At 46.0% G+C, this 27972-nt stretch overlaps 3 protein-coding genes across 4 annotated transcripts; all 3 read left to right on the forward strand.

Annotated features, from left to right (window-relative positions):
• Nucleotides 1–1187: 1187 nt before the first annotated feature.
• jph3a (junctophilin 3a) lies at nt 1188–9132 on the forward strand (the record flags this gene model as incomplete). 2 transcript variants are annotated; one of them, XM_083680184.1, is made up of 5 exons in its annotated part: nt 1188–1569; nt 4346–5138; nt 6545–6681; nt 7428–8734; nt 9052–9132. In XM_083680184.1, the coding sequence occupies 5 exons, from the start codon at nt 1188–1190 to the stop codon at nt 9130–9132; spliced, it is 2700 nt and encodes an 899-aa protein (XP_083536310.1). The 2 variants fall into 2 exon arrangements, with proteins under 2 accessions (XP_083536310.1, XP_083536311.1); XM_083680185.1 differs by having other exon boundaries at nt 6545–6669.
• A 6233-nt stretch (nt 9133–15365) lies between these two features.
• Nucleotides 15366–20530, forward strand: LOC310812567 (uncharacterized protein; the record flags this gene model as incomplete). The annotated part of the gene is made up of 3 exons (XM_083681190.1): nt 15366–15566; nt 16057–17119; nt 17437–20530. The coding sequence occupies 3 exons, from the start codon at nt 15366–15368 to the stop codon at nt 17961–17963; spliced, it is 1791 nt and encodes a 596-aa protein (XP_083537316.1). The 3' UTR covers nt 17964–20530.
• Nucleotides 20531–21711: 1181 nt separating this feature from the next.
• LOC310812211 (casein kinase II subunit alpha'-like) lies at nt 21712–27913 on the forward strand. The gene is made up of 12 exons (XM_083680644.1): nt 21712–22204; nt 22371–22482; nt 23755–23856; nt 24205–24255; nt 24485–24544; nt 24674–24757; nt 25150–25260; nt 25531–25632; nt 26243–26343; nt 26624–26772; nt 27184–27271; nt 27370–27913. The coding sequence occupies exons 1-11, from the start codon at nt 22101–22103 to the stop codon at nt 27255–27257; spliced, it is 1050 nt and encodes a 349-aa protein (XP_083536770.1). The 5' UTR covers nt 21712–22100; the 3' UTR covers nt 27258–27271; nt 27370–27913.
• Nucleotides 27914–27972: the final 59 nt, after the last annotated feature.

Genomic DNA, 27972 nt, shown 5'->3' on the forward strand with positions numbered 1-27972 from the left:
TGGGTGGGGGAGGGGTATTGGCTGGGGTGGAACAGTCCTGTAATGAGCAGATTTTAGAGTGAGAGAGAGAGAGGTAGAGAGAGAGAGAGATACAGAGAGGGAGAGAGAGGCAGATAGAGGCAGAGAGCACAATGTGACTTGGAGGAAATAGGATATATATCAACGATCCAGAAATATGTGAGCGGCTAATGGAGATGACAAAGGGAAGAGGAACATAACAATTGTGTAGTGTTTTTTTTTTCTTTTTTGGCGTCTCCATCTTCAGGAGGAGAGAAGAGAGCCTCTTCCCCGGATCACAGCGGGAGCACAGCGAGGGAGAAAAAAGGAGAACAAGGGATAAGAGGCGCAACGTTGACATAGACAGCCAGCTAGGTCGTCTGAGGTGTGTGTATGTGTGTTTGAGTGTGCGTGTGTGTGTGTGTGTGTGTGAGTGTGAGTGTGTGTTTATAGGTGTGTGTGTGCGTGTGTGTGTGTGTGTGTGTGTGTGTGTGAAAGAAGGGAGCCTGGGTTGCTTTTTCCAGGCCATGCTATAGAAATAGCCCTTCTTCCCTCTCCTCTGTTTTTTGGCGTACCGGTGCGGTACCATCCCTCTCCTGTGTCTCTCTCCACGTCTGTGTGCCGGTGCGGCATGGCTGAAGGGGTGGTGTAATGTCTGACTGAGCTCATCGCGGTCACTGCCGCTGCCGTTGTGAGGGCCTCTGGGACTCCTGGAAAAGCCTGGGCCTCGACTGTCTGGAGCGCCCCAGCGAACGGAGGCGAGAGCGGGTCGGTGAGCTCCCTGGCTGGCGAGGCTGTGTGGAGGAGGGTGGAGAAGGAAGAGGAGGAGGTGGAGGAGGAGGAGGAGGAGGAGGATAGGAGCGCGTGCAGCCCCGCATGCCCATGGGAAGCAGCATGCCCGACAGTGGCATCCGTCACACCAGGCACTGCCATCTCTACAGGCTGGGCGCCACCTCGACACCTCCGTCCACGGTGATGCTTTTATAACCAGCCCCTCTTGTGTGTGAAGAAGAGAACCTGTTTGTTCTCACATCATCCTAAAAAACAACCCAGAGGGATAAAGAACCAGGGCTCTGTCCGTACCTCCATGTTACAACATCCATCCACATCTTCCTCTCCCTGTTCTCTCTCTGTAAACCTGGTCCTTTCTTCTGGACGTTCTGAGGATTTTGCCTAGACCTGTTTCATGCATGTCCACTGGAGGCAGGTTTGACTTTGATGACGGGGGGTCGTACTGTGGGGGGTGGGAGCAGGGCAAGGCCCATGGCCGGGGGGTCTGCACGGGGCCCCAGGGCCAGGGGGAGTACGCCGGGGCCTGGAGCCACGGGTTCGAGGTCCTGGGGGTGTACACCTGGCCTAGCGGGAACAGCTACCAAGGCACCTGGGCGCAGGGCAAGCGCCATGGGGTGGGGGTGGAAAGTAAGGGCCGCTGGGAGTACAGGGGGGAGTGGACACAGGGCTTCAAAGGGCGCTATGGGCAGTTGGAGAGCATGGGCAGTGGTGCCCGCTATGAAGGCACCTGGAGTAACGGCCTGCAGGATGGATACGGCACTGAGACCTACTCTGACGGAGGTAAGATAGGCCCGAACCAACCTGAACCTGCACTGTCATGTATGTGGTTTACTCTGTTCATCCTAGATCACTTGACCCTGATGGCCAGATGCTCATACGTGGTCGGTGAAGTTCTGTTGACCGAAACGTTGGTATGTTTCTTTCCACATAGATGTGAAGAAATGTTTTCCTTTCTAAGTTTATTTATTCACCGTGAAAACCTGGAGCAAGCTGACGGGTGCGAACGAAGATTTTCAATAAGCAATGCGCTTCATTTGCAATTATACTTTTCATTTATGTCACTCTGAAATCAGGAGAGAGCATGTCACTGTATCTGTTTCATTACTTCCTCCTCCACTCCTATTCCGCTCACTACAACCTTTATTTACTGTGATTATCTTTATATGGCCCTGTCTAGGCCCATCTCTCTCCCTATTAGTGCCTCTATCAATCTCTCCTAGTACCTGTTGGTATACCATTATCGAGACATATTAGACCGACATAATAACAATATACTGTACAGGTGCACCTCACAGTACCATGTAAGAACGTTGAAGACTTGTAGTGGAACAGATCTGTCTCTGTCTGGTAAAGGGAAGAGTATTGTGATCTTTCCAATCCAGTTTGTATACAGTGGAGTGTATACGCTCACTGTGAAATACAGTAGTTGTTGTGCAAGGTAGACTATTTACATACAGTAGAGTTGCAGAGGGAAAGAAAACATGATTCCTACATTAAAGGCGCTCAAATGTAGGTTATTGATATCTGCCATTTAATTTTAGGCCTGTTGAATTCCCACATTTACAGCATCTCTCTCTCCCTCCCCCCCTCTCTGTCTCTCTCCCTCCCTCTCTCTCTCTCTCTCTCTCTCTCCCTCCCTCCCTCTCTCCCTCACTCTCTCTCTCTCTCCCTCCCCCCTCCCTGCATTATACCATAGACGCCTCTGTACTGTAAATCGCCATGGTAACGCAGAGACAGCGGGTCAGCGTGTCACAGGAGACTCGATCTGTGTTCTGCGTCCTGATTGGCGCGTTGGCATTGTCGGTGGCGTTTTCTGACTCGGGCGCTAATGTAGGCCGTTTGATAACCGATGCAGATCCACTGCCTCCATTGCACAGGACCCGGATGAGCTAAGAGAGGAGGCGGGGGTGCAGGGAAGGGAGAGAGGGGGAGAGGGAGAGCGCGAGGTCAATAAGTGATGCAGGGGGACCATGGAAACACGGTCTGTCGCTGCGCCAACGGGGTAGCGGTTGTTGAGGCTCTGGAATCCACCGCCGCAATCGTTCACACGTAACCTACTAGGCTACCCCCACCGTTGTTAATTTGGTTTGTGAATTACCGGGGACCGTATCACTCCCAACATGATTGCAAAAAAGACTGCGTCATGAAATAGCTCTCCGGTCGCTCACGTGGAAGACCGCTGACAGATGAATATAGCACGCACGACCTGACACATTTTCCACAACCCAATAAACGAGATTGTCGGGAGGCCTACCGTAACCACACAGACATATATTGTCAAATGTTCAACAACCTTCCGCTGTTTGTGTTTAGCATACGAATCAGTTGGAATTCACACAGGTTCGAATCGACACACTTTATGTCCGGGTGGATAGGCTATACATTTCAGCACCGCGGACAGCTCATTCCTTTACAGCCATGGCCACACTGTTAGTGAGTTGGGTATAGGTCTTTTATCATTCCTTAGGATGGAGGAAAAGCACATAGGACCAATTACTGCCACGATCAATAAAAGTTTATGTTTAAGTAAATAATTGCCGCACCGACAACGCTCACAACCGATGGGCTAAGCTAGGCTATGCTATAGGCTATAAGGTTGAAAGATAAAGTTCAACTCCGTTTCTGGAGATGCGACATGATCGAGGGACCCATTGGCCCCCACATAAAACACAAACAAATAGTCCTGTAGCCTGAGCTGCAAGCCGCTTCGCTGATTTCATATGATATGCGGTCAATTAATCACGTCTTCTCTACCTCAGGGTAATTGCCACACCAACAGCATTGTCCTTCCTTCTTTCAGATAATCAGTCACCTAAAAAGGAAGTGCAGTAATATAGAGTAGCCTTAATCATGTTTTAATCAATCTTAATCAAGTGTTACTACATACATTAGACCTATAGGCTAAGGCGGCCTCCCCAGAAGGACCTTTAGGCTATTGTTTGTGTAAACATTGTTCAACTCTGCCCTGGCTCTAGAGATTACAGTACACTATATGACAACAGCGCCATTCGCCAAAGACGACCGTTCTGCCCCTTAAACGAGTTGGAATGATGTTCCTGCTTTTTAGTCAAAGAAAATATTCTGGCAGCATGGTGTTTTGGATGTTTAAGTTTAAACAGATGTTTGAATTGATTGGGACAAGCTGATTTACATGTCTGGGGAAATGTGAACACTCTATTCTACTCTTCTATTCTGTTGTATTTAGTTACTGTATTTTGTATGTGGGATATCAATCATTGCTAGAAACTTAAAAGTAATTTCTCACTCACAATAAGTTTGAAATACACCTCTCTCCCTCTCTCTCCCTCTCTGTCTGTCTCCATGTCTGTTTGTCTGTGTCTCTCTATGTGTGTGTGTGTGTGTGTGTGTGTGTGTGTGTGTGTGTGTGTGTGTGTGTGTGTGTGTGTGTGTGTGTCTCTCTCTCTCTGTCTCTCTCTCCCTCTCTCCTTCTCTGTCTCTCTGTGGCGCTCTCTCTCTCTGTGTGTCTCTCTCTCTCTCTGTCTCCCTCTCTCTCTCTCTCTCTCTCTCTCTCTCTCTCTCTCTCTCTCTCTCTCAGGAACCTTCCAGGGCCAGTGGCTGGGTGGGATGCGTCACGGTTACGGCGTGCGTCAGAGCGTGCCGTACGGCATGGCAGCCGTCATCCTCTTCCCGCTGCGCACGTCTATAAACTCTCTCCGCTCCGAGCACAGCCACGGCCCCCCCGCCCTACTGGATGACAGCTCGGCTCTCGCCACGCCCACTGACGGCGTGGTGGGGGGCGGGCTGGTGGGCAGCCCCGTGGGGCGGGGGGGTTTCGCGCTGACTGCCCCCAGCGAGGCGGAGCGACAGAGGAAGAGGAAGGGGCGTTTCCGGCAGTCCATCCTAAGCGGCCTGAAACTGCGGCGGTCCGAGTCGAAGAGCTCCCTGGCCTCCCAGCTCAGCAAGCAGAGCTCCTTCTGCAGCGAGGCGGGCATGAGCACCGTCAGCTCTGCCGCGTCGGACATCCACTCCAACGTCAGTCTGGGGGAAGGTGAGCACGGCGCCCCCGTGGACGCCACCGTCACAGAGACATATGCCGGGGAGTGGCGCAGCGACCAGCGGGCCGGCTGGGGCGTGAGCCGGCGGTCTGACGGCCTCCGCTACGAGGGGGAGTGGACGGGTAACAAGCGGCACGGCTACGGCTGCACCACCTTCGCCGACGGCACCAAGGAGGAGGGCAAGTACAAGCAGAACGCGCTGGTCAGCGGCAAGCGCAAGAACCTGATCCCCCTGAGGGCCAGTAAGATCAGGGAGAAGGTGGACCGTGCTGTGGAGGCAGCGGAGAAGGCTGCTGACATCGCCAAACAGAAGGCTGAGATCGCCCTGTCCAGGTGGGAGAGAGAACCCCTCCAACCTCCACACCACACACCTTAACGTCACTGAGTCTCTGGAGTCCAATAGTAAAGACAGTGTGGCTGATCAAAACTGTCTATTTTCTCATTATTCAAGTGCCGGTGCTAGGCATGAGACCCTGCTCCTAGAGGGGGAGATCCGCATCAACACATACAGTGGTTGAAGTGTTGCTGAGCAGAAACCAGGCCATTTAACGAAGTGTCCTGGAAAATAATAATACTCACAGTCGTTTTAAAACGAGAACAGTCCTGGTAAAACCAGGGCAGGCAGGAAACACTGTGTACACAACACCCCATCCAGCCAAACACCACAAGGTACACTCCAGCTGAGGAGCACACACACACACACACACACACACACACACACACACATACACACACACACACACAACACATACAGAACATGCACCAAGGTAATAACAACACTCATTAGGGCAACAACACACAAAGTACATACACACACCTGCATTACAACAACTAAAGATACTGTACTGTACTGTTCTATATCTTGTTTTCTGCACTGTCATACAGTGCCCTCCATAAGTATTGGAAAGAGGAAGCATTATGTCTTCTTTTAGCTCTACACTCCAACAGTTTGGATTTGAAATCAAACATAAGTTTACTATGAGGTTAAAGTAGAGATCCTCATCTTTAATTACATTTTTTATACATAGTCCCCCTATTCCAGGGCACCAAAAGTATTGGAAAATTGGCTTGACAGGTATTTCTGATTAGTCAGGAGTGTTCCGTCGCATCATTTTGCAGGCATAAGAGAGCTGTATTGATTATAGTATTGATTCTAGGCTTTGTATTTGCCTTTGGAGTCTGCTATTGATGTCTGTCAACATGAGAACCAAAGAGACGTCAATGAAATATATCCAGCATCTGGTGGGGTCAATGGGTCGCAGTCTCAGACATCAGGCAGTTATTGCATGCAAAGGATTATCAACCAAATACTAAACATGAGTACTTTATTTGGACATTACATGATTTTTAACCAATACTGGAGTCCTGAAATAGAGGGAGTATGTTTAAAAAATGTAATTAAAGATGAGGATCTCTACTTTAACCTCATAGTAAACTTATGTTTGATTTCAAATCCAAACTGTTGGAGTATAGAGCTAAAAGAAGACAAAATGTTTCCTCTTCCCAATACTTATGGAGGGCGCTGTACATGATTGTCCTGTCTGTAACATCTTTGGCGCTAAACCAAATTCCTATTCACCATAGCTAATTGGCAACAGACAGTATGAATGGAATTGAATGGAGTGATATTTCATTGAGTGATACTCAATTAAATACCCTCCCCTCTCTCTCTCTCTCTCGTCCTCTCTCTCTCTGTGTCTCCCTCTCTCTCTCTCTCTCTCTCTCTCTCTCTCTGATAGAATGAGCCACGCCCGCGGGAAGGCGGAAGCAGCAGAGGGTGTGGCCCTAAAGGCCATGGAAGAGTGTCGGATGGCCCGAGTCGCTGCCAAGGAGCTCTCCCCTTCCTTCCATATCTATGGCAACGGTGACTCAATGCATTAACAGTAACACAAACTAATCTTGCTGACGAGCCACTTCAGTTGCAAAAGCTTTGGATTTATAAAAACCAAATGTCTCCGCCTCTCTCTCATTTAGCCCCCTAATCACCATTACCCATAGGTCTACTAAATCTCTACTAAATCTTTACAGAATCCCACACGTTCTCTTGCCATAGAGATGTACACTTGTTGAGAGACTGAAACCTTTGATTTGTGTCCACAATTGCTACCTTTTGCCTTTTGCTGAACGTGCAGTGACACCGAGAAGCACTAATGCAAATACTAAATGTAAATCCATGTCCGCTAAGTAATTTCAGCTAAATAAGCTATTTCAGATTTGGGAGAGAGAATAATCCTCAAAGAACTATTTAATCTCTTTATTCCTCCCTCACACACACTGTCCTGTGTCTGTCTGGGCTGGATTCAGTCTGTACACCATCCTTATTCACATACCCTCTATTCTCTCTATGTAATGGAGCTTATGAATTGCAGATAGTGGGTTCCCAGGATAACGCTAAAACATGACTCCTCTTCTGCAGCAAGAATGAATGTGTGGATTATTTTTTCTCGACCAACATTGTAAAACTACAGCAGTGTTTTTATCTGCAATGGATTGAATTGGGGCCAAACTATACTTTTGTGTTTTTGTGGTGGATTTCTAGTCATTGCTCCCTTTTTCCTGTTTGTCTGTCTGTCTGTCTGTCTGTCTGTCTGTCTGTCTGTCTGTCTGTCTGTCTGTCTGTAGGACTGGAGTGCCAGAGGCCCAAACACCAGGAACCCAAGGACAAAGACCATGAGGTCATCTCCACTGGAACAGACAGTCCCGAGCTGTGCACCCCAGACACCACGCCCCCCGTGATCACGCCCGATCTCAGTCCTGTGCTGAGCATCCCCCCCTCGCCCCCCCATAGCCCAGCACCCAAACATGCCCATGGCAACTCCCACCGTCCACGGAACGCCTGTTTCATGCGCCAGGGCGCCGTGGACGACCACGGCGGAGCCGAGATCCAGGTGCTGGTGGAAGGACGGGGCGTGGAGCTGCCGAGGGGAGGGGCTAACAACTGGACTGAGGACATGTATCCAGAACGGGGAGGCAGCAGTCGCTCCACGACACCCTCCCTTTTGGAGGAGCAGGAGGGCCAAATCAACGGCCATGAGCAAGCTTCCAATCACAAGCCACGAGAGAAAGCCTTGACCAATCACAAACCCAGGGAGCACACTTCCTCTTCCTACAGGGCTTGGGAGCACTCCTCTTCCAACCAAAAGCCCTCAAAGCATGCCTCCTCCAATCACAAGTCGAGGGAGTACACTTCCACTAATCACAAAACATGGGATCACACCTCCACCAATCACAAGGCCTGCGAGCATGCCTCTTCCAACTACAAGCCGCAGGTACACATTCTGTCCAATCACAAGGCCTTGGAGCATAACACGTCCAATCACAAGACTTCTGAGCATGCTTCTTCCAATCACAAGTCCCCCCAAGATTATATCTGCTCCAATCACAACCCAAAGGACCATGTCCCCTCCTCCAATTACAACCTTCGAGAGCATGTGTACTCAAACCACCAACCACCAGAGCATGTCTACACCAATCACCACCCAAAGCAGCACCTCTCTTCCAATCACAAGCTTTGCGAGCATGCCTTGGCTGACCAGGGGCTTGACAGCCCCCCCTCTGGGGGGTGGACCAATGACAGCGCCCTCAGGTGGAGCCCTGCCCACTCACGCCTCACAGAGCATGACGAGGACAGACTGAGTGACTACACAGTAGACATGAGGCTTCAGCCCCAGGACTCCATTTCCCAGATGCCCCGAGGGCTGGGCCAGGATTCTCCAGGCGGGGCTAAAGCTAACAGGCTGCGTCCTCGAGGGCTGCGGCCGGTGAGGGAGGGGTCCATGGACTCTGTACAGATGCTGGACAGTCTGAATGTAGGGGCGGAGCTGGAGGAGTGGCCACTGCACAGGGACCTCACTCTGTCCCCGCCCCTAAAGTCCCAGCCAATCACACTGGAGCAGGACGGCGAACATCTCACCCTCAAATCAAACTCAGTGAGTGAACCACATACAGCTCTCATTTACTTAGTTACTACATGGTAAAATGTTCTTAATGATAATGATAATACTGTACAATTGATTTGTATAGCGCTTTTCTAGAAACTCAAAGACACTTGTTATATTCAACACTGTGGTTGAACTTGTGTCCTACGAGCCACAGTACCGTACCACATAGATTGAAGCAAAGTATTGGTATCAGTATGCTAGCGTGGACATTGGAACACTGCCTGTGTTGTTGACTGTAGAATGAAGTGCGGAGGTGTCTTACTGTAGAATGACTCTTACTTTTCTCCTCTCTTCTCTCTCCCCAGGGCTCCAGCTCTATTCTGGTGGTCATGGTCATTTTACTCAACATCGGAGTAGCCATCCTGTTTATCCACTTCTTTATTTAGACTTCTATGATCTACTAAATCTTATTGTTAACTATATTATATTACCTTTATTAATACATCAAACTGGAGCCCACAGCCGGATCGACAGACACAGCGACTTCTTTCTATGGTTGCTACTGGTCTGTACTTCTCACCTTCATCAGAACTCATACAGAAGACCCGGTTAATATACAGTATAATTCAACATATTTATCTGCCAGTTTCTTTTGAATTGCCTTTTGTTGTGCTTGCAACCATGTTGAGGGGTAATTGATCACTGTAGTGAGACAGGGAACAGGGAAGCTATGGGATGTATGCATGGGTGTTCAGCACCTGCTGTAAGATGGACAGGAGTTGGCACAGATTTAGTCCACTTGCCCATACCAGACTATTGTACAGCGCCACCTGGTCCGCACTTATCACTACTGTCTAACATGCAAGCCCAGGGCATGGTGGCCATGCTGCATCCACCCTAAACCCTATACTCTTGCGAAACCCTTTACCCCAAATCCTAAACTCTACAGCCCCATCCACCAATCACAGAACTTTCAGCACTATGCTACTAAACTATGCTGCAAGAGTAGATCCATTTTAAAGGGCTCCACCATAATTATTTTTATTTTCACCATGATACACACACACACACACACACACACACACACACACACACACACACACACACACACACACACACACACAGAGACACAGACACAGACACACACACACACACACACACACACACACACACACACACACACACACACATTGCATGAGGGTGTGTGTGTGTTAAAAGTGCATATTTATATCCCTCTCACATAAATCTCCTTTCTTCATTTGTACACAATCCACCCAAATATACATTCTGATTCACTTCACTGCAACTATAGACAAGAGAGTTGGGATCAGTGCCATTTCGTGTTCAATCAAATCAGAAAAACTCTGATTTACGGATTTGAATTTGATTCATGAATTGAAAATATAACCCCAAAATTTCAATGAGGGTTTTAGATTCGATTCACACATTTTTTCCTGAATTAACTGAAAGTGAAATGGGACTAATCACAACCTGCCACCACACAACAGAACACATGTAGTCTCTTTCCAGCAGCACACACACACACACACACACACACACACACACACACACACACACTATAGTATGCTTACATACAGAGGAACACGGTTTAGAAGAGGAGGATTCAGGCTTGCCCCTTACATATAGCTATGAGACTGTTATAACCACTGATTCTAAATATATAATATATGTATGTATCATTATTATTCAAGTTTGTTACTTTATAGCAGTTTGCAAAACAGAGAGAATGCTGAGTGCCTCGTATTTATTTATTAATTTTTATTTATTCATTTTACCTGTGGTGGGCAGGCTAACAGTGAGGTCATGACCCCTCCTGAAGTGGCATGCAGTGTTTTGTCTCTCTCTCTCTCTCTCTCCCAGGCAAGTCCTATGTTCAGACCAGTCCACAAAGGAGACTGGGGTCTGTGATACCAGTCCACAGGGGAGACTGGGGTCTGTGATACCAGTCCACAGGGGAGACTGGGGTCTGTTGTCTCGCCTCCAGAGACTCTCTGGGATCAGATGAGATATCTTTCAGCATGTTTGTTTAGCCTGCTCAATCTGGTGTCAGTCTGTCTGCCAGTCTCTCTGCCTCTCGTCTGTCCACCCAGCTACACGGGGAGACATGAGACATGGAGGGGCAGTGTAAAATAAAATGCTAGCTTTTAAAACGCTCGGTGGAAAACTGAAATGTCCTCCTGAGTTCATGAATGACATAAAAAGAGAAACTCTCTGCTACTACTGTATGTTTTATACTTCGCACCTGGTGACATTATTATCATGTTGTGACATCATTGCATGCCAGAGCATGCTCTCTTTCTTACTCTTTGGTTTATGAGGTTGTTTCGAAGTTATGTGGAGAAAAATAATGAAATGTTTGAAATGACTTGGTGCTTGGTGTGGTTACTGCTGCTGATTTGCTCTCTCTCTCTCTCTCTCTCTCTCTCTCTCTCTCTCTCTCACACACACACACACACACACACACACACACACACACACACACACACACACACACACACACACACACACACACACACACACCTACATAAGAATCTCTCTGATTTACAGGAATTAGGCTTACATATACAACAATTATACATTTTAAACTATATTTAAAATCTAAATTCACATTAAGAGTGTAACCATGCAAGCAGAATTGTAGAGAACATTTTGGTTTTTCATATATGTTACAGAGAATATTTTTTAGAGGCAACAAAAACAAAACAAAGGCATAGAGCCAAACAACAATTTCAGTGATTGTGTGGAGGTAGAACACACTACACATAATGAAACACGACACAATAAAGATTAGGCTGAAAAATCTGAAACATAGCCAAAACCTTAGGCTTGCCAAAATCAACAGTTTGGAACATCATTAAAACATTATTTTTAAAAGCACTGGTGGGCTCAGCAATCGCAAACAGGCTGGTAGACCAAGGAAGACTTCTACAGTGGATGACTGAAGAATGCTTACCATAATTTAGAAAAAAACAACAACAACAACACTCTCCAGCAGGTAGGCGTGAATATGTCAGAGAATACGCCACTGGGCTTTACTGCAAGGTGAAAACCACTAGTGATCCTCCAAAAGGACGATCAGGTTACAGTTAGCTAAAAAGTACCTAAAAAGCTTGCAGAGGTTTGGAAAAGGGTATTTTGGACAGGTAAGACAACTATTATCATTATCTGCCCAAGATTTACAGCATACCATCTAAGTCCAACGGCTTGGGTTGCTGTGGTGTCATGGGTTTAGAGGGGTGAGTAACCAAGTTGAAAAGGTAATAAACTCAGTCCTCACAAGTTGAAATACCCCAACCCGCGACATCGAATTTCCATCTTCTCAGTGGCGGAGCTGGTTTACTTTATTTAGGTGACGGTCACGTGTGTTGGAGGTCGCAATCTCTCATGTGAGCAACTTTGAGTGCAAAGCAAGACTGTTTGTGGATGAATCCTGTTACATACAGCATATGCAGGGAGTTACAGCGAGTTGAAAAAGCCAAAACAACTTGGACAGCTGTACACTTGCAAAATCGAAAGTTAAAGCGATCATAAATGGCCGACCTTAGCCATCACCTGCGGGTGTTTGGATTTTTCAACCTCAAACCACTGGAACTCTTTTCCGAGTTGGTGATGAATGCACCATTATCAAAACTAACGATCTACACGGACCACACACACACACACACACACACACACACACACACACACACACACACACACACACACACACACACACACACACTTTGCATGAATAGTATACTATATCATTGTTTTAGAAGCTCAGTATTAGCATATTGGCTCAATATTATATCATATTATTATAAAATGATGTCATAAAAAACATCCCCTGTGCGCCAATGTTTGGTCTGTGACTATTGTAAGAGAAGAATGACCCATATAACGTGAACCATTGGGAGGTTATAATGAGTTAGCCTAAAATGTATTTAAGTTTGTTTGTAAATCTAATACAGACAAAATGCATTGTATACTGATTTAAATCACATAGAATACTAATTAGTATACTGATGTGTACAGCTTGTCATAATTACTTTTGCGCATCTTTTTGAAATAATGAATTGATAATCATCGATAATGATATTGTTAATTATGCATGGGCCTTACATATTCACGCAACACTGTTCTGTTTTTACATTGCAGTTCTACTTTTGGCAGAATACAATCATAACTTAATTGTAGAGAACACGCAGCCAAAGATGCAACCAACAAAGCTATGCAGGCTGCGTACTGGTTTCCGGAGGCGGTGCAGTGATCGTTCGTGGACGGCGTTTCACCTCGCCGTTCGTCCCCCATAGTTCAATATTTTTTCGTGGGTCGGCTTTTCAGTCAAGATATGAGGAGGGGAAAATAACAATTATAAGCCACACTGCAGAAATGTAAGTTGTCAAAGGAACCGTGAACCCTGTTGTCATATAATGTTTATGTTTTCATTAATAGACATTCAACCGTGCACAGAGCGAAGTGCTTTGCACGCAGGGCGGCCTAGGTCGGGGTCTAGCTACGACACGAGAGTCCGCAGAATTAGATCCCAGTGATGGGGCCTCGACTACGTTTTCACGAAATTCGGTCATTTTGCGGGATACGTTGCTTGCTTCCGGCTACATTATGTCGACGTAGACTACAGTGTAACAGTTTAGCCGAGTGTCGTAGTAAGATGACAAATGCAGAAGAGCATTTAGATATCATTTTTTCCGTTAGTTTTTTTTTTTTTTTTTTTTTTGCAGTTAGCGGCTATATAGCTAGCTAGCTAGGTGGTTTGGCCACAACCCCAGCAAGCAAGCAGTCTGTCCTGGCCGGAGTCAACGTTTATCATTGCCTTTCCAGTGATTCGTCGTTGCAATGCTTATTAGGAATAGAAACCAGCTATTTTCAAGCGAGTTTGGTTTGTAGCTAACTCACAGGAGATCATATTTTGCAGCTACAGTGCAGGTATGCACCCCTTCATAACTTAAGTGTATACAGTTGTGTATTCATTATTTTTGAGATCATAACACAGTTGTGTCATGTTATTGATTTGCACTGTTATGTCTCAGCATAAGGATAGTAAATACAATATTTGTTTTTAATCTCTGCGAATGTCACAGTGCTGCTGTATGTGTACTATTTGAAAAGTCAGCATAGGCTATATGGCGGATTAAGAGGTGTATGTCGGTAAGCATCGCTTTCTATTGTCGCTTACTGTGTGACCGTATGCTGTAGCGTCTTGCTCAGTGGGCAAGGTGGGTTACGGAGCGGAAGGACCCAGGTTCGATCCCCGCCCGTTACAATGGTGCCGTGACCAGTTAACTCATCCATAGCCGTATAGCATCCTCCTCTAAGCAAGTCCCATGGAGCCTGAGACGTTGTCATGTATCGAAATAAAAATGACGAAAATATGTCAACACAGTTTGTAATAAAATCCTACTCTCACTCACTCTGATGGTTCGTCAGGTGGTTGTACCGTGTACTGGACATCAAGATTGCCAAATGTACCTTTCAAAATAAAAATAAACACACTTTACAACTACTTGAGGAATATACTACTGAGAGAGCTGAGGGAGTTAGTAAGCCAATTTGAGCCCCAATTCAACTTCAGTCAAAGTTACATTTAATTGTAATAGTGGAATAAATTACTTTGCAAGAGACATTTGGCAAGCTTCAGGATTTTATTACAGACTGTGTCTTTGGGAGGTAATTTTTAGTTGGATACATGACAATGTCTCAGAAACCATAGGACCATAGCAGAGGGGGATGCTATCTGGCTAGCTCATGCAGGTCTGTTGGGGGGGTCTCAGAGAAAGGGGAATATGTGGTCCTGGCTTCAATCCTGGCCTGTCACGCGTAGAAGCCTGTTGTAAGGGTGGTCCATTATCCATGTGTTAATTAATCAAATGTGAAAGGTTAGATAACAGACCTGTTGTCTTATGCATCCAATTAATGAATTTGTTTCAGTAAAAATATAATCTTTCCAATTAAGGCTGTAATTAACTGTAGGCTCCTTGAACTCCTTAAACTCCCATTTCAATGCTATATAAACGTTTCGAGCTGCGAAACATCCTTGTGCTTACTCACGATGTTCGTGATGATTTTAGTCCAAAACAAAATGTCTGAAAGAAAGAATAGTCCAATAGAAAAGTCTGCAGCCATGATGTAGCTTTTCCTTGCGAGATGACTAGCCTGTACTAGCGATTGGGAGTGGAGTGACGTAGCTTTCCCTGACCGGAACAAATCCCACCTTTCTGGTCTGGAATACATTTTCACTAAATGAGGAAGTGAAACTGCCGCTGGAAGGGGCCTTTAAGAAAGGGGTGTTGACCTACTTACAGCAGCTAGGCTGTCTGTCTTGAGAGGGGGCTGTAGTCTTGAATACCAACTTCCCACATTTTGTTCACTCCTCTTCTGATCATTCCTTTGATGTTTCGATCCTCCCCTCTATCCCTCTGCAGGGTTTCTACCAGGAAAGGCAAAGGGCTTCTGTAACCATCAGTATAGGACCCAAACCTGTCGCCGTGTTCCCATCAAGCTTTTCTAATGGACATTCACAAAGGTGTCAGCTGATGGCCAGAGGTCAGCGACTTTAGTCGCTACACAGCCCCATAGTGCACCCCCATCTTTGCCGGACCCCATTTTGTCACCCCACATCCCCTCCAAGCTGAATCCGTACGTGCGAAGTAGTGGCAGGATGACGGAGGCGTGGCAGCAGCAGCACGCAGCGGTTGCCCCCCCGCCCCCCGTGGTGCACACCCTCCCCCCGGCGGCAGACAACCCGTTGGGGTGCGCCGTGTACGGGATCGTCCTGCAGCCTGACACCACCTCCCTGCAACAGCAGTCTCAGCACGGCCAACAGCAGCACCCTGTACCGGCCCAACAGCCCTCCTTACAGGTAACATACTGTACACACTGTGACATTGATACTTTGGCCCTGTTCTTAAGAGTTCTTAAAAATGTATTCTTTCTTCCTCCCTCCCTCCCTCCCTCCCTCCCTCCCTCCCTTCTTTCCTCCTTTGCTTCCTCACTGATCTAATTGTTGATTGTATTGATCAAAGCAAGCTGTCCACATCCTCCTTAGAGATGGAACACTGTTCTATTCTCTCTCACTGCATTGCCTTAAGCAAGATAGTCATTTCGGATCAGTGATTCCTGATGAAGGATGCATTTTGAGTATTTGCTGAAATGTTTGAATGTATTCAAAAATATATTCTAGATGATTTTTATTTCATGAAAATAAGTTTGTATGTGGTCTTTTTTTGTTGTTGGTTTGTTGCAAAACCACTCTGTAACATGTTGCTTTTTTAATGGGAACCTATTACTGTATGTAAATCTCGTGTATGTAATCTCCATCTCTGTCTCCCCTCCCTTGCTGTTTTTCTCAGGTAGGGGGAGAGGGAGGACACAAGTGTGGCGTCTGTGGCCATGACATCTCCCACCTGGCCAACCCACACGAGCACCAGTGCATGGTGAGTCAGGACCGCTCCTTTCAGTGCACCCAGTGTATGAAGATCTTCAGCCAGGCCACAGACCTCCTGGAACACCAGTGTGTTCAGGTGGAACAGAAGCCGTTTGTGTGTGGCGTGTGCAAGATGGGCTTCTCTCTGCTCACCTCCCTGGCCCAGCACCACAACGCACACAGCAGCGGGAACAACCCTATGAAGTGCTCCATCTGTGAGAAGACCTACCGGCCGGGGTCTGGGAATGCCACCCCCACCTCCTCTGCCTCCAATCCCCAGCCCTCCACGGGAGAGGCCTCCGGTGGTGGGGGGGCGGCGATGGGTGCCTCAGCCCCCACAGAGTTCGAGGCCTCTGCCCCGGACAGGCCCTATAAGTGCTCCGTGTGCCACAAGGGCTTCCGACACCTGTCCGAGCTGTCGCGCCACGAGCGGGTGCACACGGGGGAGAAGCCGTACAAGTGCGACACGTGCGACAAGAGCTTCAGCCAGTCGTCTCATCTCGCCCACCACCAGCGCACGCACAGCTCCGAGCGTCCCTACAAGTGTGCGGTCTGCGAGAAGTGCTTCAAGCACCGCTCGCACCTGGTCCGCCACATGTACGCCCACTCGGGCGAGCACCTCTTCAAATGTAACCTGTGCGAGATGCACTTTAAGGAGTCGTCTGAGCTCCTGCACCACCAGTGCCAGCCCACGGGGGAGAGGCCGTTCCGCTGCGGCTCGTGCGGCAAGGGCTTCAAGCGACCGTCGGACCTGCGGCAGCACGAGCGCACCCACTCTGAGGAGAGGCCGTTCCAGTGTGAGGAGTGCCAGATGAGCTTTAAACAGCAGTACGCTCTGGTGCGCCACCGACGCACGCACAAGAACCCTGCCGACCGCCCCTTCAAGTGCAATCTGTGTGACAAGGGCTTCCTTCAACCGTCCCACCTACTGTACCACCAGCATGTTCACGGCATGGAGAGCCTGTTCAAGTGTGCGTCCTGCCAGAAAGGTAATAAGGCTTAATAATCCAATCAGTTGAACTTTATTGGTACAGCACATTTCATTCAATGTATTGCAACACGTTGTGCTTTAATTTATTAGTTTGCAGTTTGTGATTAATCGTACCATCATGATCGCATCATTAGACACTAAATGCCACACACATATGATCATGCTACATCTAAATGTATTTTACCCATAACAAAGGAGGACTGAGTGTGTTTATCTTCCTCTGTTTGTTGTGTGCTATGTGTAAATCCTATACTGTGCTGCAAACAATTTGCCCTTGAGTGACTTCAATTAATGAAGCTCTTTTCTATTTGGAAGGTTTCAGCCAATCCGGAGAGCTGCTCAGGCACAAATGCAGCGGCTCAGGGTCCGGCCCTGCGCCCACGGAGAAGCCCTACAAGTGTGACGTGTGTGGCAAGGGATACAAGAAAAACTCCACCCTGCAGCGCCACCAGAACTCTCACTGCACAGAGAAGCCTCTCAAATGCTCCCTGTGCGACCGGCGCTTTGTGTCGTCCTCCGAGTTCGTGCAGCACCGCTGCGACCCGACTCGGGAGAAGCCCCTCAAATGCCCCGACTGCGAGAAACGCTTCAAGTACTCCTCGGAGCTGCAACGTCACCGGCGCGTCCACACTGGGGAAAAACCCTTCAAGTGCTCCAGCTGTGACAAGAGCTTCAAGCAGCGCGAGCACCTGGCTAAGCACCAGAGTGTACACTCCAGAGAGGCCCAGTTCAAGTGCGTGTGGTGCGGGGAGCGTTTTGTGGACCTGGGGGCCCTGCAGGAGCACACGGTCCAGCACACGGCTGAGGGCGGGGGCTACCCTGTGGCCCCCTGTATACAGTGAGCAGTCCCTCTGCTGCCGAGCCTGTCCCATTGCTACAGGGACCAGGGAATACGCCTGTTAGGCACACAGCAACTGTCTTGATCCATCTTCCTCCTTATTTGTATGTATTCACACACTCCATTATTTCCTCCTGCTCCTTTTTGCATTAACAGTAGTAAAACATTGCTTGACCCTTGTCCACGGAGTCACAGTTGTCCCCTCTCTGATGCCATCATGCTCTGTCCTCAGAAAAATGACTTTGGCCCCTACCTCCCTGCATACACCAATCACGCCCGATTCAGACCGTCGCCGGTCATCTTCTTGGACACTGGGAAGTCACAAAAACAGCTTGAGGATGTCATTTGAAATGGCGTGGGAAATGTACCCAAAATTAATGAAGATTTTTTTTTTTTTTTTTTTTAAACTAAAACCATGGGATAGACGGTCCTTCTCAGTCTGTCTTTGTGATGTGTTCTGAATAGATAAGATATACATGAACACTAAAGAGTTTGCTCTTGAACAGAAGAACAGGGGCATTGATTATTTATGTTTAAGACAAAGGCGGGGAAAGTGATCTGTCATTGACAAGAGATTCTTTGTCTCTCACCTTTGTGGTCCATTTTGGAACATTTGCCTTGTGGTCAAATAATTTTCTTGCCGTCATTTCAAGTTTCTGCCATTGTATATGTTGAGCAAACCCCCTCCAATTCCAGTGGCTGACACTGGACTATAAGTCCCGCCTTATAGACCTAAATATAATGTTTCTGCATGAATATATTTGTGACTTATATGTTTATATTCTTTAACATCACAGTTGTACTGTAGTAGCTTAGGTTTGCTTAAAAATAAGTTGTGAAGAGAAAAATAAGTTAAAATTGTGACAAGTTATCACTAATGTGTCCTCCTTGGAAATGTGTGGTAGATAATAACTATTGCATCTTTGTACTATAATGAATGGCAACTATAGTATCATATACCAAAAAAACCTGTGCCCAAATGAATGGGAACATTTGACTATTTTAATTCGAAAGTAGTGTACACATATCTAACAAGTGCAGGGTTCAAATATCACCCTGTTAACATGCAAAGAGACTGGCTTATAATACTCACAACTTCTGAATTCTTTACATGCTGTTTGTACTGTACATAGATAGTATGTATGCTAAATATGTTATGAGTTAAGTGGTAGAGGTTGCAAATATTGTATTTATGTATGTTAATTAAGTGCTTCTACTACCTACTTTTCTACTTGGGTTAGGATTGTTTTTGGCTTTGTACCAGAGATGTCTGAGGCAGCATTTCATGGTTGTATCTCTTCCACTCTCACCGCAACATAAAAGGCATCATGTCATGTTTTTTATTTTGAAATGTTGGCCTTGGTTGGTGTGTTGAATGTTAAAGCTGTCCAGAATTTTCCCCTTCCCCTGGCCTAGACTTTTGTATAGATCTGAATGATTGGATAGGTGTAAGCAAGATGGTGAGAATTGCACCTGGCCTTTGGGGGCAAGGTGAGGCTAACGTTATCATGCTTATACCTGTCCAATCCTTTTAAATCATAAAAACGTGTCTGGTTGGAAGAGTTTCACAAGATCCATTTATTATCCCCATGTTCCTCTGTTCCCCCTGGAGAAGTTGTGATGACTTAAATATGTGTCTAAATGTTGAGAGCAAAAAAGAGAGGTGTGTTTGTGTGCCAGTTTAAATACTGTGTTTTTTTTAATATTGTTTACAGTGTATTAAAAAAAATATACTCAGTTGCTCACATTAGTTGTTTGGCATGGTGATGTAAAACAGGTTGACAGGTCAGCAGTGAGAATGGCCTGATGTTTATATTGGGTGGGATGTGATTTGGGACCTATTTGAATATGTATCCTGTCTTCCATTCTTCCTTGAAGAAATCACAGATCTGAAAAATCCCATTACATTAGATTAGTGGTTACTACAAGGAAGGAAGGAAGGATGGATGCATCCTTAAAGTATTCTAACAGGGCTGTGGTTGTGTTCCAGGCTGCCTCCATTGCAGCCGCATACAAAATGTCACAACTCCTGGATAGGTGTTTAACATCCCAGTAGCCATATCAATATGGTATACAGTATCAAACTACTGTACTGGGCAACCTGACTGCAATGTAGATGATGTGGCAAGCAACCACTGGGCAATTTGCGCAGTGTAACAGCCATGTAGTTGGCCTGGAATGTGCCCTAAGTGTCTGCAGTGAATGCCTCCTCTGCCTTCTGCATGCCAGCGCTGGTCAACTATGTCCAGGGGTGCGTTCAGGAGGTTGCAACGTACCGACTGATGCAGACAGAAACATCATGAATGGAGCTGTACATGATTGTCACTCCATATCAGAGTGGCTTTAGTTGTCTGTTTTCGATGTACACCCAATACGTTTCCATCTGAACGTTCCACAATGTCCGCCTGAATGCAGCCCTCGTTTGTGCTTACGCCTCTTGCCCCCTGTCACCCTTTCTCATGTGGGAGATGTGGTTAAAACTGTTGTGTGGAAATGGATGTGTGAATTCAATCTTTGGACATGTTTACTGTACATTATGTTTATATACACAAACAGCACTAACAAAATAAACCTCACCATCAACAAAAGGTTGGTGTCTTTAACTTTTTGATTTCAATAATCTTTTCATATTTCAATCAACCCTGCTTGCAGGAAGTTCATAACAAAGTCCGGATATTATGTCTCCTAACTTTTTTTTCTTCTTTTTTTTTACACACAGAAAAAAAACATCTGTCGAACACCATTGTTATGGTCAGTGAGTGTAGGTGCTGCTTTAGAGAAAAGATCCCTGATTCTCAGTGCATAAACAAAAGAGAAGGGTGCAACAATACTCTAGTTTCAAATTGATATTTATTTTAAATTATTGCAGCAACATGTCTTAGGGACCTTCAGCAGGCTGTAAAAGAAAACAGTGAAAAAACAGTGACACATTTTAATGTTGCTTTTTTCCACATATGGTTCATCCTCCAGCATACATGTACCTCTCATGATTGACACACACACACACACACACACACACACACACAATACTAGTAAGTATTGTGTGTGTGTGTGTGTGTGTGTCAATCATGAGAGGTATACTAGTAAGTATTGTGTGTGTGTATTTTTACACACCTCTAGCTGTCAAACTTACTGGCTATACATTTATGCCAGAAGATCCTCCACTGGCTTCAATGTTGCGAACGTTTGGGGGTTACTAATGATCACTTCCGGGGGATGTTTTGTTGCAACGGCGACCAGCAACGACTAGAAGTGCGGGGTCTTCTATTTGCCTAATGAATACGTAAAAACGATATCCAAACTGAAGAAGAAATTCGGAGTTTTGCAGCGCAATATACTTAAGACATCTTTTAGAAGTTTGTGCCCCGGAGAGGGTGCTACGCACAAAACTAGCTACATCATGTCGGTGGACCGCCTTTCCGAGTGCGGGGCTAGGCTAGCTAGCTAGCTGGTCGGCTAACGACAGCCATTTCCATTTCCACAGGTAGCGAACGAGTAGGCTCACACGTCGGAATAACCGATATATTAGCTAGTTATTGCTAAATAGCCTCTCCTCAAGCTGTGTGATATTATTGCTATTGGTAGCTAGATCTATTCGCCATTGTGAGCTATGAATGGGCCCAACTAGCTAGCTAGCTTATCGTGCTTATCCCTGAGACCGAGTGGGGTCTGTCAAATTCAATTAGCCTGCTAGCTAACGTTAACCCAGCGCTCGGCCTCTACATTGATTTAATCACGTCTCTTTTAGTGGGCAGATACGGTTAGCTATCCCTTCGTGATTGAATCCCTAGTGTGTATTCTTCTGCTCTACCTCATCCCCTTTCCCCCCTCTCCCATCGCCTCCCTGAAGCTGGCGGTCCACCCTTGTATTTTCCCTAACAGGTTGTTCAGGGGGCTCAGACACTCGTTTGTTCTAGCACTGACAATCCGCACAGCAAGCGCTGCTGACCGGAGAGACTTGGCAGTTGACTGCGGCGTCCACCAACCACGGGCAAAAGTAGCCCAAACCGATGTTAACTCTTACACTGAGGTAATCACGTCTCGAATCAACGACGGTCAGTGCCCTGCCTTCCACATTCGCGTCAAGAGGAGTGTTGTTGGAGGTGAGCCACCTCATCAACACCGAGCGCCCAAGCTCGCGATGCCCGGCCCGGCGGCCAGCAGCAAAGCTCGGGTGTACACCGATGTCAACACGCAGAAGAGCAGGGAATACTGGGATTATGACGCTCATGTGCCAAGTTGGAGGTAAAGAAGTATTGTAATGTGTAATCTGAAAGTCACCTGTGTGTGATAATGTACGCTACCATTGATGGGCATGTGAGAGACTGCATGTGGGAGTGCACCTTTTTAATGTCATTTGTTCCGATATTTATTTCGTATGTTTATTTATCATATATAATTTTCTGTGCAGTAATCAGGACAACTATCAGTTGGTGCGTAAACTGGGCAGAGGGAAGTACAGCGAGGTGTTTGAAGCCATCAACGTCAGCAACAATGAGAAAGTTGTGGTCAAAATCCTCAAGGTGAGCTTTCGTTTGTTTTGTGACCGTTTGGGTAGGAGGGGGGGGGGGGTGGGGGGTGCTCATCGATACTCAACGATACTCAAGTCCATAAGCAAGCAGCGATATCATACCATTGTCTTATGACAGGTGGCATAATTCCTACACACAGTCGCACACATGTAAAGTACAGTGCCCAACGACATTGCGAGTGTTGTATTCAATCTTCGTATGCGAGTGTCCATCCACCATAAATTACATCATTAATTTGTGATGTAAAAGGTGAAGCTCTTTACTGCCCCATCTGACTGTACAAAAAACATGAAAATGCTACGTTTTTTAATATCGGCAATTGTGTGCATAAAAATTTTATACTCACCGAATATTCTTCATCTAGCGATTTCTTTTTGCTACCGATTTATCATGATCATTTAGCAGTATTTTAAAGGCACCCTATGCCCTCTTTTGACTCCAATGGTAATTGCAATGACAATTCAGAGTAGTGTCCCCTCTACTACTTCTAACTGAAACAATTAATCAGTCAATAATTTTCACGTTTTTATTCAGCAGATGTCTTAGTTGCATGACCTTGAAACTAGCGAAGGATCTGTTTGATTGAAAGTGAAGTTGTTATCTAGTTTGGAAACGATGAACACAGAAACGATGAAAACAGCAGAGACACTCTCATTTGCTAAACCCAGGGTTTCAAACAAATCCCCTCATTCCCCAAACGAGACTCAGACAAGGCTGTGATGTTAAACAGGACGTTTACTAGGAAAAAAATCATCAATACATGTTACAAACTTATTTTCTCTCACAATGATTGGGGCTTCCAGGCAGTAGGCCACCACAGGGGGCACAGCTGCTGTCTCTCCAGTTGACATTCACAACACACGCTGCTGTAGGCCTATGTGACAGTATGCGGATTCACAGCAATTGTGATGACCGCTAAAGACCGCTTCACCCTCACTACCCCCCCTATACTAACCCTAACCCCGAGACCTCTTCTCCCCTGCTACCCCCCTGTACAAGTTCTCTCCTGCTAATAAAATATATTAAAAAAATTAATTTAAAAAAATTAGCCTACCGGCATTACGACTGCCAATGGCCCCTGGTGTGAGCATTGATTACGTTGTCTTACGATGACTGTTGGACAGATGATTCACTTACTTAAACAAATGTATTTGTTGTAAGTTGCTTTGGATAAAGGCGTCTGCTAAATGCCATAAATGTAAATGTAAAAATGTTTTGCTACATCTCTGTCATGTCTCTCGTTAAAACTTTGACCCCTTCCAGCCTGTCAAGAAGAAGAAGATCAAGCGTGAGATCAAGATTCTGGAGAACCTCCGCGGAGGAACCAACATCATTCGCCTAGTGGACACTGTGAAGGACCCTGTGGTAGGTCTCTGTTTCCCCTTAGGAAATCCTGGCCTCTGATTGAATTATTTAAAAAGGCATCCTTCCTTCCTTGGAAGGTTTCACTGATCGCATATGACCTGATTGGTTAAAGCAGTGCAGTGGAAGGGTTTGATTTGACCAATTTCGATCATGTTAGATCAGTGATTACTTGCATCGAAGGGAGGAAAAAGGGAGGCATTGGGGCATGTGTACTTTCTGTACAGGTGTGCACTGCGCTTCATTTGTGGTTCACTTGAAAATTCATGCTTGTCATTGAGTGTCCTCATCAGTGTCACTGTTCAGCCTGATGTTTGACGAAGTAAGCATTTTGTTACCCTCTCTTTGCAGTCCAGAACCCCAGCGCTTGTCTTTGAGTGCATCAATAACACAGACTTTAAGGTACTGATTGTTTGTGAAGATCATGTTCATGTCAAACTACTTACTTTCAACACTATGAACTCTCTCCATAAAAGAATAACATTAAGAATTTCTATAAGACATTAATATTTAAAATCAGTAATAGCCATGTCAATACTGATATCATGTTATATGTAACCATCCCTTTAACAGCTAAATGGTAAGAATGGATATTTTTTGGAATGACAACTTTTTATAATTTCATTCACAGGAGCTCTACCAGAAATTAACTGACTTCGATATTCGTTTCTACATGTACGAGCTTCTCAAGGTAAACCATGCTGGATTACGAGGAAGCCAAGCCAAGAGCTCCTCTACTGCAGTCTTCAGTCCTCCTGATGCCTCCAATGTGTCACTTCATTGTGTGTGTGTGTGTGTGTGCTCTTCTCTTCTCCATCAGGCTCTGGACTACTGCCACAGTATGGGCATCATGCACAGGGATGTGAAGCCACACAACGTCATGATCGACCATCAGATGAGAAAGGTAGCTAAGCCAGAAAGAAGCATATTTACGGGATGACTGCTGGCTAGAAACACAGTGACAGCAGGAGACTCCAAAAGACTGTTCTGTGGGTCATGGCCAGGGGCTGGTGGAGGTAGAAATCAGAGGACGGGCTCATTCTAATGAATGGAATGAGGAATAGTATCAAAAAGGTGTGCCCATGCATTTCTACCTCCACCAGTCTCCGCTGGTCATCGCGTTACAATGTATGGGAATTATTGATCTAAATTAGAAAGGGCCCAGCCTGGGCTGATATGGCGGTGATATCCCACCAGGTGGCAGTAATCAGCAACATCAGAGCATGCTGTACAGTAGAGTCACTGCTGCCTCAACGGCCAATCACCCTCTTTTGTCTTTCCTTCTTTGTGTCCCAGTTGCGCCTGATAGACTGGGGGCTGGCAGAGTTCTACCACCCTGCTCAGGAGTACAACGTCAGAGTTGCGTCGCGATATTTCAAAGGACCAGAGCTGCTGGTGGACTATCAGGTGTTTACTGCCCTATATGTGGTGTGTTGGTAGCGGTTAATCAAATCTAAAGTTTATTCATCACGTCCACAGGATACAGCTGTAAAGGTACAATGAAATGCTTATTACTTAAGTTACCTCAGCAGTGCAGTAATAGGAATAGAATAATAACAATACAATAAACAATATACTATCAAGTAATAACCGTCAAACAATAAGTGTAGCCCTTAGGTAGAATACATACAGATCTTTCTTTCCTTCTTACGTTTGTGTGATTGTGTTTCTGTGTAGATGTATGACTACAGCTTGGACATGTGGAGCCTGGGCTGCATGCTGGCCAGTATGATCTTCTTGAAGGAGCCGTTCTTCCATGGCCAGGACAACTACGACCAGGTAATGTCGTAGCACACAGCAGTAGCTACCATCAAGTTCATTAACGGGGTTCCTACACATGTCTGGAAAAGTATGGAGTAAAATATTGACAGTTTGGAATCTGTGAATCCAGACCTCTGTCATATTCGGTAATATTTTACATTAAGGTCACATATATAAAGGGTTTAGAAATGGTTTATAATTAGTTGATACATCACTTATAACCAATTTATTATTAAATTATAAACCATTTACAAACTATTTAAAACTCAGTTAGTTTACATTGTTTGATATTCACTTGGTGCTTGCCAAATAGGGAGCTTGCAATTAGGAGCCAGTTATTAATGCTTTATGAATGCTTTAATCATTTATGCAGATCTACTTTGTGGCATTACGTAGCGTGAGCCTGTTTTATATTTGACAGAGGTCATGAAGCAGATCAAGCTACACACGTTTTTGACAGTTTGAAAATGTAGGCCTGGAAAAGTCTGGAATTTTTCAAATGAAAAATGTGTAGGAACCTTGATACTACATTTTGTCATCGACTGATATTTGTATATACTGTATGTTTATGACAGTGTGTATTTATGTGTCTTTGTCCCTCTGACTGTGTCCTTGTACTTCTCCCTAGCTCGTACGCATAGCCAAGGTTCTTGGGACTGACGAGCTCTTTGGCTACCTGCACAAGTACCATATAGAACTGGACACACGCTTCAAAGACCTGCTTGGCCAGTGAGTACTAACAGGAGGCTCTGTAGCGGGATGGCTAGCGGGAACAGTGGATGCTAAATGGGATCCCTGCAACAACCTTAATAACCCTGAACTTAACTTACCTTAACTGTGCATGATCTCTGCTTTAAATGTTGTTGTGACATCATTACAATCACGCTACATTAACTTTCATTGTCTGATCACATGTTTGCATTGGTTCTCTTATCTGCCTTTTCCTCTTTTTCTCTCTCCTCTCTCTCGTCTCTCCATCTCTATCTATTTTCACCTCTGTGCCCCTCAGACAGACGAGGAAGCGTTGGGAGCAGTTTGTCCAGACAGAAAACCAACACCTGGTCAGCCCAGAGGCTCTTGACCTGCTAGACAAGCTGCTGCGCTACGACCATCAGCAGAGACTGACCGCCGCCGAGGCCATGCAGCACCCCTACTTCTGTATGTAACACACACACACACACCTCTTACACCACTCACACACACACACCACACACACCACACACACCACACACACACACACACACACACACGTAAGGATGGTAAACTCAGTCCCCATTAAGTTGCTAGCTTTTCGGTGGCGTAGCTGGTTTCCATGGGATATTTCGGTGTTGGTAATACATAGGAAAGATTCAAGACTCATTTGAGCTTGGAGTGCGAGGAAGCAATACTGTTGGCAGCAGCGTGACGCCTGTTACACACACATACTCACATAGCCATCAGCACCCCTACTCCTATATGTAAGACACACACACACACACACTCTCACATGGTCATGAAGCACCCCTACTTGAAGACTTAGTAGTGTAGTATGCATTACTCTGGTTTGTAAACTGTGTTCTTGGCCGTCAGATCCCATACTGAAGGAACAGTCCATCTCCAACTCTGACGGCACAAAGGCAATAAACAGCTCCAATGCAACATGATGAGCAGAGAGGAGGTAACCACACACGTACAGGCAAATATATATACACACACACACACACCTCCCTCCCTCCTTCCCTTACATTCCCTGATCTGATTTCTCTTCCCCTCCAGGAAAACCTTTGTTACCTCAACTTGTGACCCTTTCATGACAGAAGCCCCTGCCTCCCAAGTCAACAGCCATACTGGTGCGAGATCAGACGTTAACTTACACCCACCCACCCACCCATACATACATACATACATACATACATACATACTCTCTCTCTTTCTTTCTCTTTCTCTCTCTGTCTCTCTCTCTCTGATAACTCTACCCTTGCACAACGTGGCTACTACAGTAGCGACACTCTGCCCAGTCCCACATGGATTGGACCCAAGCTTCGAGAAGTGAATAAGGACTCCTCGGAACACTCCCCCCCCCCCCCCCCCCTCCCCTCACCTCACCTCAACCCCGTTGTAACATGAACATAAGGACTGTTGTTGGATCAGGATTGGCCAGTGTTGTTCTGTATGATGTGTGTTGGTCAGTATGACGCTGTGCTGAGCTGGGATCAGATCTCAGGAGATAAAGCACTGAGTGGCATGGGGGATTCGTTTCTGCTATGGATAGAACAAATACTATATTAAAAGAGAATAAACAATTTTTATTTAAATGGAAGTGGAAACGGAATGTCTGTGTGTTTGGGCTTTGTTACCGAGATGTCTGATGACTTGTAA

Source organism: Argentina silus (assembly GCF_951799395.1).
Source record: "Argentina silus genome assembly, chromosome: 11".
NCBI classification, from domain to species: Eukaryota; Metazoa; Chordata; class Actinopteri; order Argentiniformes; family Argentinidae; genus Argentina; species Argentina silus.